Genomic DNA, 18685 nt, shown 5'->3' on the forward strand with positions numbered 1-18685 from the left:
GCAACTGCACAAGGATAATGCCCCCCCCCCCTGACTGATAGGTGCATGCACCGCTGGGAACCCAGTTAGCTCTGAACCCCCCCTCCCTCCCTTTTCAGGGTCATGCTTCTGGTCACACTACCTGCGAGACAAGATTATGTCATTTAATTGGCTGAAGTGGCAGAGTTAGAAACACTCCGTGAATCTTGACTTGCAGAAAGAGAGCTGTCAGTAGTCTGACACGGTAAACTACTAAATACGCCAGGACATAATAAAGCCTCATATTAGTATTTCATTTGGTCTCAGCATTGATATTTTTGATAGTTTTTGATAGTTTTTTCACCACCCAGAGATAAGAGTGAGTAGCTAGAGCTAGCAAGGTCGTTGTTAGTTAGCTAGTAGGAAAACTACCCACACAGTGCAAACCTGCTAGCCTTACATCGCCACCCATTCTACAATGGAAACATGTTTTGAAAGTTGTTAGAGTAGTAGAGCATGTAACTTTTGCTTGTATTAAATCTATCCCTAGCGTCTGCAATCTTTCGACCAGTGTGTTAGCAGCAGCAGGTCTTGTTGAAGCCAGAAGGATAAAGCTAATCTACCCATAATTGGACCGTGCTAGTTTAGCATAGTACCAGCATGCTAGCAACTCAAAAGTTATTTTAACTAGTAATAAGTAGGCCTATATGATCCCTTGGATAGTAATATCCCTATAATCGCGACCAATGTCAGCAGTCAACTAAGCATGGTTAGTGTCTGTATTATTTAAATTGATGAATTACTGTGCAGGAAAAACGGCACCCTGAAGCTACAGATGAAGAGCAGGTTGGTGATGAATCAGCATCAGGGGTTCAGGTGAGAAGTTGAATTGTCCACTTTGGTAAAGATTGCATTAAATAGCTGTTTTTTAAACGATGTTTAGACAATGTTACCCATGAATGTTATCATTCACACTTATACTTGTAGGTAGTAAAAAGGTATAAATATAAATCCATTATTTCATTGCTTTGAAGTCCAGTACAGATGATGTAGGCCTAGTACAGCTCCATAAAACCTGAACCAGTTACCTATATATATATATATATATATATATATATATATATATATTTTTTTTTTTTTGGGGGGGGGGGCCTTCAGTGTCCCTACCAAAGCTGAGACCAAACCTACGCCCTTGGTGTAGACCCTTGTTCTCAACCCACTACACCACAGGGTCCCACTTTAATTTATCTGGAAATAATATATATATACCACTTTCTTTTTGCAAGATTTGAACTAGGGGTACCGTGTTTGGCTAGCCTGGCTGCCAGCCCTACTTCGCCCGCCCTCAAAAAAATTGGTCGGGAAGTTGGGTCTGGAGTAGCCTGGCTCTGCCCTCCTACGTACTTCCGCTCAATTTGGATTTTGCTTCAGTAGTAGGTCTGGGAGCTAGGCTCTGAAGTCGGTTTCTAGAAACACATTTTTTGTAGGTCCAATCAGCGAACAGAGGGAGTGGCTGAGAACGATGACGTTAATGTCGTGCACTAGTTTGAGTAGTTCAGTAATGGCGGCGGAGAAAGATGCAAGCAAAACTATTCTGCAGTTGTGGCAGCAACGCTGCCGAATATGCATAGGTTAAAGCCAGAGCAAGAACATTCCTTGCTGAGTTTTGTTGGTGGCCATGATGTTATGACCCTCCTCCCCACGGGGTTCGGGAAAACTTTGATTTTCCAGCTACAGCAGCTAAAACCAGGATCTGGGCGGACCAATGAAATTGCCAGGGCGGGCTTTATACGATGATGGACAGATGATCAACAGTAACGTAATCAACAACGTCACAAAAGAGCCCTTGGGTTGAATTAGTTTTCAACAAACAACATATTACGTTGCTCTGATTAGTTGTAGGTCTATCCAATTGAGCGAAGAGGCATTTGTTTTACGAGTTCGGTTGAAACACGCCCCATAGTCACAGCCCAACGGAGAGTTTTCAGACTCTGAATTCTGACTAGAATTATGAGTATGACAACGTCAGGCTAGTGTTTGGCAGTATACTCGATGGTACACATGCTTACCCACTGAGCCACAGAGGTTTCCTGCAAAGTTACTTTCTACAAGACTTTGTAATTTCCCTTATGACACTACTAAATGCCAAAGGACAACGTACGTTTTGTTTCTGCTAATGCTAAGGTTATAAAACAGAATACTCTGCCTTCTAATCATACTTACAAAACAAGTAAAAGTTTGCTGAAGGATTTCTAAGAACTAGTTCACAAAATACAGTGACGATAAGTAGACTTTTCTTGAATAGACTTATTTATTTCTGCAACACGAAAATTAAACAGAAATGTACTGTACAGCTTACCATCCATTAGGGGTGGGTGGGAATCTTTTGGCACCTCACGATCGATCCTTGGGGTCACGATTCGATAAAAAATTCTATATACGGGGTGATTCATATGTTAATCAATTTTTCCCCCACCCCTAGAACTTAGTACTGAATAAAATAAAATAATGTTAATAATGTGATTGCTTTATCTGTAAATTAAATTAATGTTTTTTCAATGACTGAATTAATTGAAATTTAGATTTTTGTTTAATTTCTTTGATTTTAATATTTGTTTTGGTAATGCGTCGTGTAGGTCTTTCAATCTTTATGGTCTTTAAATGTCTGACATTTGACTTACTGAAACCTGCAGGAACCCTGAATTAACCATTTTGATGACACCTATAAAGAGCAACTGCAGTTGAACTGCAGTTCAAAAAAGGTGATGCAACAGCACAAGCTAAAGAAGGCCGGGTGAGTAAAATGCTGTCTACTTGAAAACCTATCATTTCTGCTGTCCCACTGAAATGGAAAACAGTTCCTGAAATGTTGAGCACATGTAGCCAGATGTTTGATTCCCCTAAGGAATCCCAAAGGTTCACTTCAATGAGCGGTGGGTGCATGGGCTTGAGAAGGACTGATAATGGAGGAGAGACAGAGAGAGAGAGCAAGGGAGATAGTGAGAAAGAAACGACTCTGAGTAAAAAAGAAGAAGAAATGTGCAGGGATGGGCTGCTTGCCACACAAAATCAGTCACTCTCCAGCTACACTTATCGTCTGTCTCCCTTTCAAATGAGATCTGAGAAAGGACAGAATAGGTCAACTATAGGAGAGGGTTGGATTAACTCAAACTGACATCTTGTTAGGGATCTCACTATGGTAACGGTTAACTGATTTTCTTAGACCCTTGCAGAAAGGGGGCCAAGTCTGCAGGTTGTGAGGCTGGAGGGAGGAAAAAGGTTGATCCTCCAGTATTCCACACTGATTTAATAGTGACTCCCTGCTTTGACTGTAAATCCTTGAGCAGAATCTGTCTACACAGTGGGAAATCTAGTTGGTTATATGCAACATATCAAAGCTTTGTCCTAGAATTGAAAGGGAAACAGGGACCTAAAATGACCAAGGTAAGTGAATGAATCCCCATGTAATTTATTACCAAGAAAACCTGAAGGCAAGTTATGTCAAAACATTTATTAACATAAAATTACAATCCTAAAATTAACATTGTCCTCTACGCCAGTCTCACCAAATTCCGATTACCATTACACAAGGATACACACCCTCGCTTTCTCAGACACAGAATATTGCAATTGAATTAGATGGATAGGTTGTGACACAAGATTTAGCCTGTCTCTCTTAATAATGAGAAATGGGTTGTGTTTTCCAAGGCCTCCCCTGGGAATTTTAAAAGAGTCCCTTGTTGTCATTCATGACCCTAAGATCTCACAACTACAGCTCCTGTGAGGAGTGTGCAAGCATATGAACTAGCTCAATTTCAACCCACATATCATTATTGATTACTTTTTATATAATTTGCAGTGAAGAAAAGAGATGCCCAGTGGAAAGGCTGTAGAGACTCAACATCTTTGTTGTTTCCAGGTTAGATTTTCCTCCCTACCAACTATTTACCCCATCTGCTTGTTCCTGTTTTTAATCTTTGTAAAAGATTCAAAACCTGAAAAGCTAATATAATGTAGGTTTTTCTTCCGACCAAAAAGTTTCACACCAGATTCTAATAGGTTCAGAGTAAAGTTGGTCAATTACAACTGGTTTGGAAGCAAAAATCTATAGGATAATTTCAACTCCTACATAAGTGCTCAGGTGGAGCTGCTCTATAATAGTACACTGACAAAACAATAAATGGGAGCAGACATTAAAAATCAAACTGTTGCTGTATAACAGCTGCTCCACAACCAATGGTCAACTTAATGTGTAGTATGGATTATGGTCATTTTATGTATGCTGTGTTGTAATGCAGGTTTGATTACATCCCAGAAAGTTTAACCATTCAACCCGTAAAACAGAAGACTTCCATACACATGGTCTTTTAGACTTCTTTATTGACTTAAATGAGACATTGTCAAATGTATTAAGGCACATTTTTCGCATCTGCGCAGAATTGATACTGAGTGAATCAGAGTCAAGGTTGTCAATAACTTAATGATAAAGTGTGTAGCACTTGTAATACATGGGACATTCTGCCGTGTGACAAAGTTGCATCAATTACTCAAACACATTCATGTTGTACATCCCATTCGCTCCCGGGACACACGCAAACACCTCTGAATAAGACGCGACCAACGCTGGCATGTCAAAATACTTCACACATTTGTTGTGTATAATTGTATTTACTGTGACAGTAAACAAACAGGATGTTTCTGTGACACAAATAGCAGGGGGGGCAAAGGTTAATGCATTGTATCTAACATCGCTGTTACATACTGCCAATTATCTTTGCCGACGAAATCCTGTCCTGTCGCAAAACGGCTGAGCATCTTTTGTTCAACACGCACCAAAATATGATAACGATTCTGGACGGCTACGCAATCTTATAACTTTGCTTGTTGTCCTCATCTGGCAGTTCAGTTATGCACCTTCTTTGTATGGGCACTATGACGAAATAGTGGGTAACCAGATAAACAGAGTGAATATCTGACTTTGTTTGGTTTAATTTAAGAAACTGACATGTCTATAAATTTCTTGAGAACCATTTACAAGACAAGGATGAGATGAGCCGTGATGATCTAAGAGCTTTGTTTAGTCTATTTAAAGCATCTTCTTTGGGATTCCAACTGGACAACAAGTTTTCTGCCTCAAAATGTTGTTGCTTGTTTCAGAATTTCCATATTTGTTCATTTACATCATTGTCTACACTTACAAAACTAACTCAGGCCCATACTACCCGGCATAGACATATGTCTATGCTACCCGGCAAAATGCTTGTGACATCACAAACACATCTATACATTCTATAGACATAGCTTGAAGAAAGGCTGGCCTGATTAACTGGTAAAAGCAATTTAAAAAGCTCTCATTGTGTCTTAAAACACATTGCTCAACAATGAGGTGGTTTATATTAGTCACACAATTTAATTATTTTGACCTTTACGCCTGATTGAACATGTCACCTGGTCAAATTTGGTAAGCTGTGCAGTAAGTTCTTTGGTAAACATGAAAAACACAGAAAAACTCAAGACAGCACCATTGCCAATGTGAATCCTACTGACTACTATTATAATCTAAAGAAGATAAAATAATCATGGATGGAACTTATGCCTGTGAGCCGAAATTGGCCAACTGTGCCACACATCTCCATCCATCTAAAAGGCACCTGCGAAGCCACCACAGGGCTTCTTCATTCAATTTTGATTGTTTAGCAGCTTGAATCTTCTTTCACACTGAAAACTGCACTTGGTGGAAGCATTGTTTAAGGACAATCCATTCTAACTGGCCATTGAGCTGTGGACCAAACTACAAAGAAAGTGAAAGGGAACAAGGACAGAGGGATGAGTGGAGAGAGATGGGAGAACAGAGGCTGCCCGTAGGGTTGAGGACTGTCAGGAGAAGGCTTAGAGGCTCGGTTCATTCTTTGGGTGCAGCAAATTCCCTATCCAGGCTCATAGTTATTGGTGGAGTGTGCACATGGCCCCACTGGGTCTCTGGGGTGGAGCCTGTTACTCGATGGCCCCGGGCCTGGTGGCCACGTAGACGAAGACCACGATGACAAGCACCACCACGGCCAACGTAGGCAGCACCACGGTGGCCACCTGTTGGCGTGCCTCCTGCATGGCCGCCTTGCGCTCCTTCTTGTCCTTGGACGTCTCCTTCTTGGGCTTGCCTTTCAACTGTCTCATGGCGCCTAGCAGGCTGTCCTCCTTCCCTTGAGCACGGGTGTTCTTAGACGCTCAGCTTGGTCAGACAGTGGGGGAGGCGAGAGTTAGGGAGTGCTGAGATAGAGTGCACCCCCTGGGTATTGAGTACGGAGGTCCACTCCTACCCCACACACTGGTGCCTGTGTTCATTAAGAATAAAAAAAAATGACATTTTAATTGATGAAAGACCAGAAACACTATGGTCTTAACATATGCTTACATATTTACATGACTAGTTAAAAGCTTCCACAGCACTGGAGCCCCTTATAACATCCCTACCTCCACCACTATATCCTCCATTCATTTTTAGCAATGTTTCTGACTAAGGTACAATGCCACATGTTACCATAGCAACTAGGCACAGGGCAGAGGCTGGCATTACTTTTTCATTCTATTTTTGTTATAGAAAATATAAAAGGAACTAAGACCTGAGAAGCATCTTGTTAGAACATTGTTTACCTTTTAGCTTGTTGAAGTCAATTGCTGCCAAAAGCAAAACCAGCACTTTTACAGGTTTCTTTTGGCAATTACTTCAAAATTAGTTAAGACCTACAGTAGTCTACGTCTTGAGGAAGACATCCACCAACACGTTGAGTCCACACACTGCAGCCAAATTAACCAAATGCATATTTGAATTGATAACCTCGAAATGTCTGCTGATTGACAATTTTAAAGATATATTTACAACATGGACATTTTGTACATGCACCACGAGGCCACGTATGAATAGATTACCTGTTGGTTTATTAAGTTTGATACCTGCCTGTTAAATCGAATAGAAATTGGCCAAAATGAAGGAACACTTCATCACCCAACAATATCTTAGCTGAGGAATTCTAAAGAGCTCTGCCCTTCCTTCTTCCAACATGCTAAATTTAGCCTGGTTCCAGAAGACGTCCCTGCCCTGGAGTGAGGAAGTGGGGTCTCTATAAAATGCGTCCGGCAGGGATTCCAAAATTATTCGGGATTTTGCCTCGTCAGATATTTGTGTTTCTCTGTGGCTTTCACAGACTAGTTATTACGCCCTTACAAGTTTTGGAAAGGGTATCTCCCTTACGTTCCACCTTATTGCGAGAGCTCTGACTGTAGAGAGAACTGTCATTGGTCAACCGCCTTCTCTATGTTGCCAGATGCACAATAATTATCCTCTCAATACGATCATTTTGAGCCTTTGGTTTGATACTTCGCCATTTCCAATCTGGCAACACTGCGAGCACCTTGCCGCCTTTGTTATCATTATTGCTTCAATATATGAGGACTGAAAAGTGTATTTATTTTCTAATTTTAATGTGGCCAAATACAAAATGTATTATTTAATTATTTATTCATTTTTATTTGTTATCATTATTGCTTTAATATATGAACAAGACACATTAAATACATTAAACAACCACTGAAAGCCACATAAGCATTGGACTAAATGCAAAACAAAAAGATTTGTTTTACATTTGCACTTTGCAATTTTGTTCAAATCTGGTCAACCTACCTTAAGCATGTCAAGTGTCTTGGACCTCACAATAACACGCGCACAGCCCGACTGCCAGGAGATGGGGTTTAGTTAGTTAATTAACTTATGTTAATGATCAAAGTGCAGGAAGCCCTTTAAGTGTAGTCTATCACGCTCGACAGCTAGAGCTACGTAAATATAAATTTGAATAGTAATTTGCTCTACGGTTATTAAGTATTATTGTGGCATGTTCATGTTGCAAGAATATAAGATGCATGCTTGAACATCCAATTTTATTTTATAAAATAATTGAGATATCTTCTGGAATCGTTGGTTAATATCGCAAGAGCTAATGGATTACAGTAGAAGACTTAGCGTTAAGACTTAAATTTAGCAAGCTATAACTCTAAGACAACTTAAACTTTTGACAACTTGCAAGCTACCCATATCGTATTCAGTTAGACTTAACTAGATGGCTTAATTACAAGTCCAAACCTTGGTAGCATAGTTGCTTCGTAGATTTAACACAAACTAACGTTTTCAAAGACATTAGACAGCTCTCTAGTTGACCGTTAACGTTAGCTAGTCGTGAGGTGCACTTGTCCGTCTGGTTAGTACGACTAGTAGTAGTACTAGCTGACCAGTAGCCTACAGTACATTGCGGCTAGCTCTAGCAGCTAAACAAATCTCTCACCTCAGCCTATGAAATAGAAAGCATAGTATGACCAACATTGCTAGCTAATCTTGCTTACTGCTTCAGACCAGCCCTAGAAAAACACCGAAAATCATATTGTGACTTACCTATTCCCTCGATGATGTGAATCAAGGTTTTAAATCGTTAATCGTATCATGGAATGTCTTGCTCCGTCTTCACTCAGTTTTCTTCGCCCAGTTCCACACTCTACTGTTGCTCCTCGGACCGCCCCCTGCCCTGCAGGCTGAGTCTATCTGAACTCTTGAGATTACGTGGCAGTGTAACATACGCTTTTTACTAGGTCATCATGGCAAAAAACGAATGACAAGACATTTTAACTTCTGGGGCAAGAGTGACGTTACAGGGGGTTCTTCTCCAACCAACAAGTTCGCAGCTGAACTGTAAAATAGCGACAAGCATCGAGGCACAAGGGCTACTGAAATTGGTGCCAAAGACGAATACGATATTTATTATTGTACGGCATTGAAAGACAATACATGAAACATATCAGGTGTCAAGATATTTGTAGTGCAGTGCAGCTTTGTTTGCGCAATATTTGTTAGCGAAACATTTCTCCGAGGCTCAAAGGTAGAATTAATTACTGGAAGAATTACTACTCAAGAACTTCTCTGAGTTAGCTAAAGCCTTGGAGCTACATGCACAATATACAACTGTTAACCCTGACAATTTGTATTGAAATATCCAGAAAATAAGTTCCAATAAGACTATATTGCTTGGAGTATGACCATGTTGCTGTTGGAGTACAGCCTAGGTACAGCATTTGGAGCATGAACAAAAGAGAAAGGTAGGCAGGGTGAACTTCTCAGAGTCCCAGAGTCTCCTTCTGCACCTGGCAACCCAACAGGGCATTCCCAGTTGCCACACACTCTGGAATGCAGGGCACTGGGGGGGGGAGGGGGGAGGAGGAATCCCCACAGGTAATTAGATTACTATTTATAGCATTATATAGATGGCATAATAACACCAGATGGTAAGGGTTTAACATGTCAGGCCAGTTGAACAGTACCTTTCTGGGTCTGTATCCATGCCACAGCTTTGATAGCCAGAAGTTGCCACTCGTCCTGGTCTTTGCTCTTGAACCCATGGAGCCATATGAGTGCCAGAACAGTGGCCCACACTTCCTGGTCCACCTGGTTCCACAGAATCCAGGGTGAAGGAGCGTAGGAAGGAGAGGGAGCAAAAGAGAGAAATCTATTGTATCCATAAACATGTGCTACACAGACAACATGGGCTGCTGCCAAAGTATAGTAAAATTCAAAGATCTGATGGTGGATGAACGGATGTCACAGGCTGTCATCAGTGACCCACCTGTTCAGGCTTTGTCTTGTCCACTTCCTCCAGTGTTTTCCCCAGCACAAGGACCAGAGCTGTCTCTAGGACCCAGGAACCAGAAGCTTTCTGAAGGGAGACCAGCTGGAAGAGAGGGTCCCTGGTCAGTTCAGGGACAGTGATGGTGTTTTCAGCCATTTCAAAGTCTTCAGCCACATCACAGCAGTTAGCCATTTCAAAGTCTGATGGAGGAAATACACAATTTTGTTTACAAGTAAAATATGTACCTGTCTGGTTTCATAAAAAATATAGGTGGGTAAACTACAGAAAACTGCCAAAACCCCCAAGATTCAGAAGGGCTGATAGCGAATTCAGGATTTAGGTTTAAAAACAAGTAAAAAGTTTGATTGAATGTGTACCTTCAACTGAGATCTGTGAACCTGAATAAAAAAAAATTGAAAGTAAAAATAATTGTATTAAGCATGTTTGTTAATCAGTTACAGTTTTTGTAACAGGACAAGCCATGATAATCAACCTTACTGCTGGTAGTACTACATAGTACATAGCTAGCTTCAAACAGCATCATTCAAATATATTTACTTTTTTGACATAATGCAATAGGGGAGGGGGCTGAGTCACACATCATCATTGGAGCCGGACAACCTCTCATCTTAGCCATTGGTGGAGCATGACTCACTGTGTGAAAGAAGATAACCATGACATGAAGATGTGTAGTATCACTTTCCACAATGTGCACAGCAGAACTTTTAAGAAGACAAAAATGAAACACTTTTCCAAAAATATATACTTCTTTTACTTATTTTGTTCATCAACCTACTAGAACCTGACATGGCCATAGACATTGAACACATCATCATGGGGTGGCCTCCTCCAAATAACACTGTGAAAGAAGGAAATACGTCTGTAATATGTTCAGAGTGGATTTTCACACTACCTTTAGTCGCCATTTACTCTATATACAATATTATATTATTATTTTCTGAATACCTACTACTATAGGAGTCTAAGTTTGTAACAAATGTTTCCCTGGTCTCGTCAAATTTTCCCAAATATTTTGTTTCTTTCATGGTTTCTTAATTTTTTTTCCAGTACATTTCTTCCATTCTACATTAATTCCACATTATATATTTTTTACTGGTACTACCCGCTATCATTGTAAAAACAAAAACCTTTTGTTTTAAGTAATTTTAACTGAATTTCAAAGTCAGAAACTTACTGGGTGTGGGGATATTCCTACGAATCATTGGGCCCTTCACAGCTTCCCCACTGCCTTTGTGGACAGCAATGAAAGCAGTGAAGACACTGCTCACTCCTGATTGGACACTGAGATTAACCACTCTGTCTTTTAACTCTGTGGCCTTCTCACTCTCCCCCCCTCTCTCCTCCACTTCCAGGGAGCGGATCAGGGTTCGAGCCCCAAGTCTATGGACAGTTATTCTGGACATGAAAAGAAAGGAAGGTACAAGAAAGAGAAACAAAGGGATTGAAAGAGAACAAGGTGAGGATTGAAAAAGATCAGATTTGATGTGAGGAATGTCTTAACGTTACAATACTGCATGTACTGTGTGCTATTTTCTAAGATCATGTGCTGGTTTTGTAACTTTGCCAGGTCAGTCAAATGAGGCACAGAAAAGGTACTTGCAAAGCACACGAGCGGACTTGATTTGAACGGAGAGGAGGGATTTGGTTAGATGTGTGAAAGTTCATTTCTGCATACCCAGTGTCCTCTGCAGGTTTGAGACTAAAGCAAAGCTGGTTCTTGACAGGCTGCTTCGCCAAGCTGTACTTCACGGTCACAGAGCCCTCAGTCTCTTTTGAGCTCTGTATAAGAGAGAGAGAGAGAGAGAGAGAGAGAGAGAGAGAGAGAGAGAGAGAGAAAGACAGAGAGAGAGACAGAGACACAGAGACACAAAGAGAGACAGACAGACAGACAGACAGACAGACAGACAGACAGACAGACAGACAGACAGACAGAGAGAGAGAGACAGAGACAGAGAGGACATCAAGAAAAGAGAAGATGAAGAATACAATAATATAATTAAACTTACGGTTGCATTTTTCACATATACATTTTTTTATAGCAATCAGTAATGCACATATTTTACCAGTTGGTGGTGTCATCTTACCTCTCCAGTAAGCTGGGCATAGATAAGTGACCTTTGACCCTGAAAGAGCACACTGATGGGTTGAGACAGAGGGGTGACAGACACACCCTTTGGAACTTTCCAATCAACAGTGATGTCAACGACTGCAGGCTGAAGAGCAAAGCGAAGCGACTGCATGACCTGGGGAGGAGAAAGGGAAGGACAGAGGGAGGATAGAGGAGGAGAGCGGGGATACAGTAGCCATGTTCAATAGGGTCAATTATAAATGCCACCAATGGCTGTTTATTTAATATACATTCCTGTTTTGTTCTCTGTCTGTCCACCTCATTGGCCCTCTTACTTTGGGTTGCATTCTATCAGTTCCTGTGATGAACTGGCTGTGTCCCCCTCCCTCCTTGGCGACCCCACTGATGAGGGCAGAGCTGGCTCCTTCTCCGATCCCAAAAGAAAAGCACCTACAGATTGTAAGGACTTGATGTTACTTAAACATTACTTTGTAAAAATGTTGTGTTAATATAGGTGTCGTAACAAGACCTGAGAGTGGACTTTCTGTTAAGTGTATACAATACTCTAGTTTAAAAAGAGACCAACCTATGAGATTTTGCATTCTTCGTGACTAGATCCAGGACTTGCTTGGTGTTTCCCACCTCACCATCAGTGAAGAGAAAGAGCTGAAGACGTAAACAGGATGGTGTGTTGAAACATGTTAAGATATCTTTTGTGCACACCTATGTTTGCATGATTCGCATGTTGGGAAACACAGGTGGAAACAGTTTTCAGTTGCTAAGGTGCGGTCAATACAGAGCACTCACACTAGCCTGACTGGTTGTGTGTTTAAAATAGCAGCTGGTGACACGTGTAAAGCTGGTGCAACTTCATGAGGTGGTACATTGTACCCTGGGGAAGATGTGTTACTTAATTCAATTTATGAAATGATAAGGCACATTGTAAACATGCATGTGTTTAATGAACGTGTAATACCTGTCTGGGCTGGTTAGGGATGCAGCTCTGACTATAGATATGTTTGAGTGGCTCAAGGATCTCTGTTCCGCCCATGTCAGCCCCCATCGTCTGCACCTTACTTAGAGCATCGTCCATAGTCTGCTGATTGTATTCCACACTCTTGCTGGAGAACAGACACACCAGAAAATAACGCAGGTTCAAAGGGTCAACACAACAATGATTTTCCCCAAACATATACAGATAGAGAAGCAAAAGTCAACATTACTTGTGGTGAATGTTGCCATTGGGTTCACATAGGCAAGAGGAGAGTGGATGAGAAGGGTACTTACGGGAAGAAGGACTCATAGTTAGAGCCAAAGCCATAGATGTTAAAGTAGCAGCCCATAGGCAGACTCTTCAGCAAAAGCAGCAGAGTGTCCTGTAAGACAAACGGAAGGCCAGGTGAAATCTGGAACATTTATTTTTTTATCATATTTAGTGTATTTTGTGAGACTCTCTAAGAAAATATGTTTGTCAGTATGTCACTTCATCCATCATTCAGTCAGTCCTCAAGGACTACTAAGGGAAAGATCAGTTACAATACCCTGGCACTGCCAATGCGTTCCTGTGCCCCTTCCCCTCTGTGCATGGGGCATGACATGCTACCAGAGCGATCCACCAGGAAAATAAACTCCCCAGACGAGGTTGTGGATGACATCACAGATGTGGGGAACTCTGGGTAAAGGCTCAACATGACCACCGTGTCACCCATCAAAGAGCCTGGTCAGAGAGAGAAAGAGAGATAGAGACAGAGATTAAAATACTTGACAGTTGTAGGTCTATCTATGGTGTATATAATGTGTATTATAGTGTATGACTATAGGCTGTTCTAGAATGTATTTAAACATGATATTCTATACTATTGTAATTGAATGTGGGATGGTTCCTCCAGGCCTCACCTGGTTTAGCGGAGGCCTGTCCTGACTCGACCACAGCAGTGGGCTGGTGGGCGTCTTTGTAATAAACCAACAGCTCAACATCCCGGTCAAACTTGTGTCCTGCAGACAGGCTGATCTACAAACAGTACCAAAACAGCACAGTGTTCATTCATTTCATTTAGCTGACACTTCCGTTCAAATTAACGTACAGGAGGAAATTTGAACCTGTAAAATCTTTATCTACTACCACCGAGCTTTCAGACAATTAATGGGGCCAGTGAGTGGGACATTAGCAGACATATACACACTCAGACAGATATACCGTACCGTGGCTTGGGTTTGCTCCGGGTTGAGATAGTTGAGTGGATCCAAGGGACAGTTAGACTCTACTTTAGAGATGGGCCGAGGGGAAGACACAAGAGCTTTGACAGACAAGTTGTAGGGCACAGCACTCGCGGGAACAGAAGTCACCTGGGCACTGCCCCCACCACCACTGTTCACACCTGAAAGAGAGAAGGTCAGTAGAAGTAAGTAAGTACGTTTTATTTATAAAGCATACTCTAACACAGCAAGGCTGACCGAGGTGCTGAAGACATGGAGACAGACTGGAGCCTTGCCCTGGTGTTGATAGCTGAGGTGTTAGTCTGGGTGTGTGTTGATCTTTCTGACCTTGGGGCTCATAGCGGGGGTTCAGCACAGCAGGCAGGCATATCCTCAGCCCATCGTCCGCCTGCACAGCCAGCTCAGTGACGTACTCCAGCCTGATGGAGGCGCTCTCTCCAGGGGGAAGACTGCCCACGTTCAACTGGAACACATCTGAGCTTTGCTCGCTCTCCTCCAATAGGAAGGCCTGCTGGCCCGAGCTCAACGCATCATCATACTCTTCCCGAGCCTGAGGGACAGTGACGCGTCATTAATATGAGACGTAACATCAATCACACACGCTGGTATGGTGATTCTAGTCAGGGCACTAGGGACTCTAGACAAGAATGTCTTTATTACAAACTTGTGGGCGTGAAACAGGTTAAACAAGATCCACTGACAACAGACTGTCATAGAGAAGGCAAGGCAACTTTTTTTGCTCAATTCATACACAAGGCAGACTCAATTTGCTTCACATCAAAACAAGTTATACAAAAAATCTGGATTTTAAAAAGAATGCAAAGACTAACTGTTTTTTATTGTACAATTAGTGTAACCCAACCTTGTTCTCACAGTATAATTATTTCCACTGAGATATTTCAAGGAAAAAATAACAGATTTCTTATAGACAAAATACAGTATAAGGTGACGGTAGTAAACTATTCTCAATAATTCATGACAGTCCTTTAAGTCAGTTTATTGTGCTGTAACAACATTGCTCTCACCTTCTTTTTCTCCTGCACATGTGCCACCACCTCGGTCTCCCCGATCTTGGCACTGAAGTGGCAGACAGCAGCCTCCGCTGGCAGAGGAAACACAAAGATGGCCTCCAGGGGTTGCTCTTCCTTGTTCTCATACTGCAGCGTGGAGCTCACAGTGGCTACATGGTCATTTACCTTGACCTCCACCTCAATACTCTTAAGAGGCACTGCAAAAGACATTGAACGATGGAGCTTGGAGATTATCTTTGAATGGACTTTAGAGAGCAACCAACTTTGATGACTATAATGAGAATTTCCATAAAATGTCAGAGAAATGTATGAAAGTAACAAGTAAAAAAAGAAAAAAGAAGAGGATTAGACTAATTGTAGTGAATACTGACCACTGTATACATACCTGGTTCATTTTTTCCAGTCACCAGTCCACAGTGGCACACCATTTTGTTCACCTATAAGGGGGAAGGAAATTGCAGGTCTGTTACAGAGAGCAGTTAGACAGCAAACAACAGCACTTCACATACTAACAGATAGAACAACATACTATGTAAGCCATTGTGACAAAAACAAACAAGGGGAACTGCAACCCTGTGCAAACAGATGAGTCATTATCATAGAGGGCGAGTCATGGATAAAGGTTAGGAATGTAGGCAAGCCCTGCAACCATTAACGGTTGGGAAAGTGTTTCGGCATTTGCAGTTTTGTCTTATCTGAGGTTTCACAGGGTTTCAATTTAAATGATTTTCAATACATCATCATCATAACTTTATTTCGGACACTTACTAGGTCCATAGATTAAAAGACAACATACAGACGAACATAATAAAATCACGAGGTACATCATTTTCTGAGGAGGCTCAGACGCCAGTGAGTCCATATATTAGAAAAGTATCGTACTGAACTTAGTGCCGTATTGGTCAGTACCAGGATCATACTGTTCATAGACTATACCCAGTGTCCACTTTTCTACGAATAAGATCAAAGTTTTGCAATACATATTTTCTTGTTTTCTTGGGATACATTTGTGCAGCATTCACTACAGATTTCATCGACCACACCCATTTTTTCATTTGACTGCGTATAAGGTTCAAAGGGTCATTAACTTGTTTGATTGCAGTTAGTAAACTCGTTGAGATTGGCAGTTTATATCGTAGTTGTGTATTCATTTAGAATACCCTCTCATCCAATATAATACAATCAAAAGAATGATGGTCAGCTATATTTCAAGTCATGATTAGATACGCGGGTTTGTAATCTCCATTATTATATGACATTCGTCCTTAATCAAATGATTTTGGACAGTCGCAATATCCACTGAACATAGCCTAATATGTAGGTTTGTTGCTTTACATCTAAACATACAGCCTGGCTAAATCTTTACTAAGTTAACGCGTATTTGTAGGCTACCGCCTCTATTCAATAGAGTCTATTGTTTCTGAAATCAGAAATGTATTTTTCCAAACCAGGTAGGCCTACATTTGTCCTGAATATCGGTCAAAATCTGGCCCTTTATTATAATTGTATGCTGCCATGCAGTCAAGTAGGCTACCCTAGACTTAAGCTGTTTTTTATTCTAATAAGACTATTCCAGACATTTCAGTCTTTAAATAGTAGCCTAATAAAGTTACCTACCGCCAAAGGTTCGTGAAGTGAAAATGCGTTATGCCTGCTCTAGGTTCTCCTCCTGCATTTGAAAGCAAAACCTTTGATTTACTGGACTCAAAGGGGAGGAGAACTACAGTAAACCACGTGTAGTCGCACTTAATTGGCCAATGCACATAACATTTACGCCCACTGAAAGTTTACGCCTATACGTCACTACGGTTGGATTTGGCGTTTGAGTTTTAACAAGACAAAACAATTCCTGAGCTTACTATTAATGGTATTGTTTTTACCAATACCAAGTGTACCAATAAACATAAGGGAATGTATCTATAGCAAGAGAGAGATATCACCAAGAGGGAGATCGTTTTTGTATGGAACGCCGAGTTAGTCAAAATTAAATCAATAAATAAATAGGTAAATGAATAGATAAATACATACATAAATACGGCTATTAAATAAACTCTGAAAAAAAAGATGGTAATAAATATATAAATATAACATTATATAATTATATAGATGAATCCATTTACCGACATAAATAAATAAATACATTTATTTATTTAAAAATGACGTTTTTGTAAAGACAACATGTATTTAATTCATGGGACTTGTATTTCCTAATGCCACATTTATTTATTTTTTGAGACTTTTACGCACCACATTTTTTTCCACATGTATTTCCACACCACATTTATTTCCACTCCACATTTATTTCAGTGCTGTATTTATTTCACATCTCACATGCAAACGAGAGGGGCGTGGTTATCGTCAGACCAACGCAGCAGATAGCTATGCTACCTGTATGGAGGTGACAGTGGCATCGCACTGCCGAAAAGCATACAATGTAGACAAGCTTTGCCCATAATGTCTGTGTCGTCTCTGCCTTTGTATGGGAGTGATGGCGGTGACTTAGTAGCCTACGTGTGGGGACTTGATCTTTGATAGCTATGAGGTTGCGCTGAAGTTACCTTTATAAACATGGCTTTCGCTCGTGTGACACGAAAGCTAACAATCACTGCCAAAACTATGTCTTCCTAGGTGGTATGTCGGCTATCACCGGTCTCGAAGTCGGCAACTGTAGGCCAAGTGGCTGGCTATCCGGCTAGCTAGCTGACAAAATAATAAAAGGACGACATCAGTGTGGCCATTTCAGCTAGAGCTAGCTAGCTACTGTAGAGCTAGTAGTGTTGTGCTGTATTGGCACATATGAACAGCCAAACCCGTTTTGTCACTGAATGGTCATTAAAACGAGTCCAGTGGTAGTGGTTTGATTTAATATTAAATAATTCCATAAACCTGTACCTAATATCTGGGTTTGGTTATTGTGTACCGTGTTAAATGGGTCTTGGTCTTGACACGTCTTGGTTAGTTGCAACTTTAAATTGCCAATAATAACAAAGCGTTAAGAAACTTGACTTCAATTTGAAGCAGTAGCCTACTGTGTAAATCCAAAGGTATGGGTAATGTCTGGAATGGTCTGGCTTCACTTCAGGTGTCGTCTCACTAAATGGTAATGCATGGCATAATGGTGAGGCTAGATCGTTATAATCAGGTGCCTTATCGACCTAGTTATCCACATAATAGCAGAGCGATGTAGCGGTGGTGGCAGTGATTGTCTTCTTTGTTGCTAGCTGTGTTAGCTAACATTACCTGGCACTTATCACCCCCCACTACCTGTACATCTTGCACACGAACAGTGCTCGATAAGTCTCAAACTATTTAAGACTTCAATATCTATGTTCTGTAGAGCACTTATCCGCCCAAGTACCTCTACAAAATCTACTATCTGTGCCAAAATAATATATCCTGACAAGCCATGCCGTTCGGCAGCGCGATGCCACTGTCACCCCCATACAGGTAGCATAGCTATCTGCTGCGTTGGTCTGACGATAACCACGCCCTTCTCGTTTGCATGTGAGATTTGAAATAAATACAGCACAGAAATAAATGTAGTGTGGAAATACATGTGGAAATAAATGTGGCGTGTAAAAGTCCCATGAAATAAATAAATGTTGTCTTTACAAAAACGTCATTTTGAAATAAATAAATGTATTTATTTATTGATGTCGGTAAATGGATTCAGCTATGTAATTATATAATCTTATATATTTATTGCCATCTTTTTTTATTTCAGA

At 41.0% G+C, this 18685-nt stretch overlaps 1 protein-coding gene and 1 long non-coding RNA gene across 6 annotated transcripts; one reads left to right on the forward strand and one right to left on the reverse strand.

Annotated features, from left to right (window-relative positions):
• The first annotated feature begins 129 nt into the window (after window positions 1–129).
• LOC146257361 (uncharacterized) lies at window positions 130–12186 on the forward strand. Of its 3 annotated transcripts, none has more exons than XR_014729964.1 (5): window positions 130–223; window positions 769–834; window positions 2652–2752; window positions 10997–11100; window positions 12068–12186. It is a non-coding gene; the product is annotated as an uncharacterized LOC146257361 (long non-coding RNA). The 3 variants fall into 3 exon arrangements; XR_014729962.1 differs by having other exon boundaries at window positions 164–337; XR_014729963.1 differs by lacking the exons at window positions 10997–11100; window positions 12068–12186 and adding an exon at window positions 9654–10035 and having other exon boundaries at window positions 164–337.
• On the reverse strand, window positions 8734–16711 carry LOC146257362 (von Willebrand factor A domain-containing protein 5A-like). 3 transcript variants are annotated; one of them, XM_084674597.1, is made up of 20 exons: window positions 16578–16711; window positions 15346–15397; window positions 14955–15157; window positions 14257–14479; window positions 13915–14090; window positions 13609–13723; window positions 13254–13429; window positions 13000–13088; window positions 12689–12833; window positions 12299–12378; window positions 12048–12162; window positions 11729–11887; window positions 11320–11423; window positions 10819–11039; window positions 10420–10482; window positions 10182–10277; window positions 10001–10021; window positions 9621–9823; window positions 9319–9442; window positions 8734–9194 (listed from the first exon to the last, which is right to left on the reverse strand). In XM_084674597.1, the coding sequence occupies exons 2-20, from the start codon at window positions 15386–15388 to the stop codon at window positions 9115–9117; spliced, it is 2436 nt and encodes an 811-aa protein (XP_084530723.1). In that variant the 5' UTR covers window positions 15389–15397; window positions 16578–16711; the 3' UTR covers window positions 8734–9114. The 3 variants fall into 3 exon arrangements, with proteins under 3 accessions (XP_084530723.1, XP_084530722.1, XP_084530721.1); XM_084674596.1 differs by having other exon boundaries at window positions 10399–10482; XM_084674595.1 differs by having other exon boundaries at window positions 10390–10482.
• Window positions 16712–18685: the final 1974 nt, after the last annotated feature.

This window comes from Hypomesus nipponensis, chromosome 15, assembly GCF_054491055.1.
Source record: "Hypomesus nipponensis isolate SF chromosome 15, ASM5449105v1, whole genome shotgun sequence".
In the NCBI taxonomy this organism is placed as follows: Eukaryota; Metazoa; Chordata; class Actinopteri; order Osmeriformes; family Osmeridae; genus Hypomesus; species Hypomesus nipponensis.

Coding starts and splice junctions, on each gene's coding strand:
- LOC146257362 (XM_084674595.1), bottom strand. CDS start 15,388: ATGGTGTGCCACTGTGGACTGGTGACTGGAAAAAATGAACCAG. Junction 10,483..10,818: donor TAGGAATATCCCCACACCCA/GTAAGTTTCTGA, acceptor CTTCTTTCACAG/TGTTATTTGGAGGAGGCCAC. Junction 9,824..10,000: donor TTCACAGATCTCAGTTGAAG/GTACACATTCAA, acceptor TTCCTCCATCAG/ACTTTGAAATGGCTAACTGC.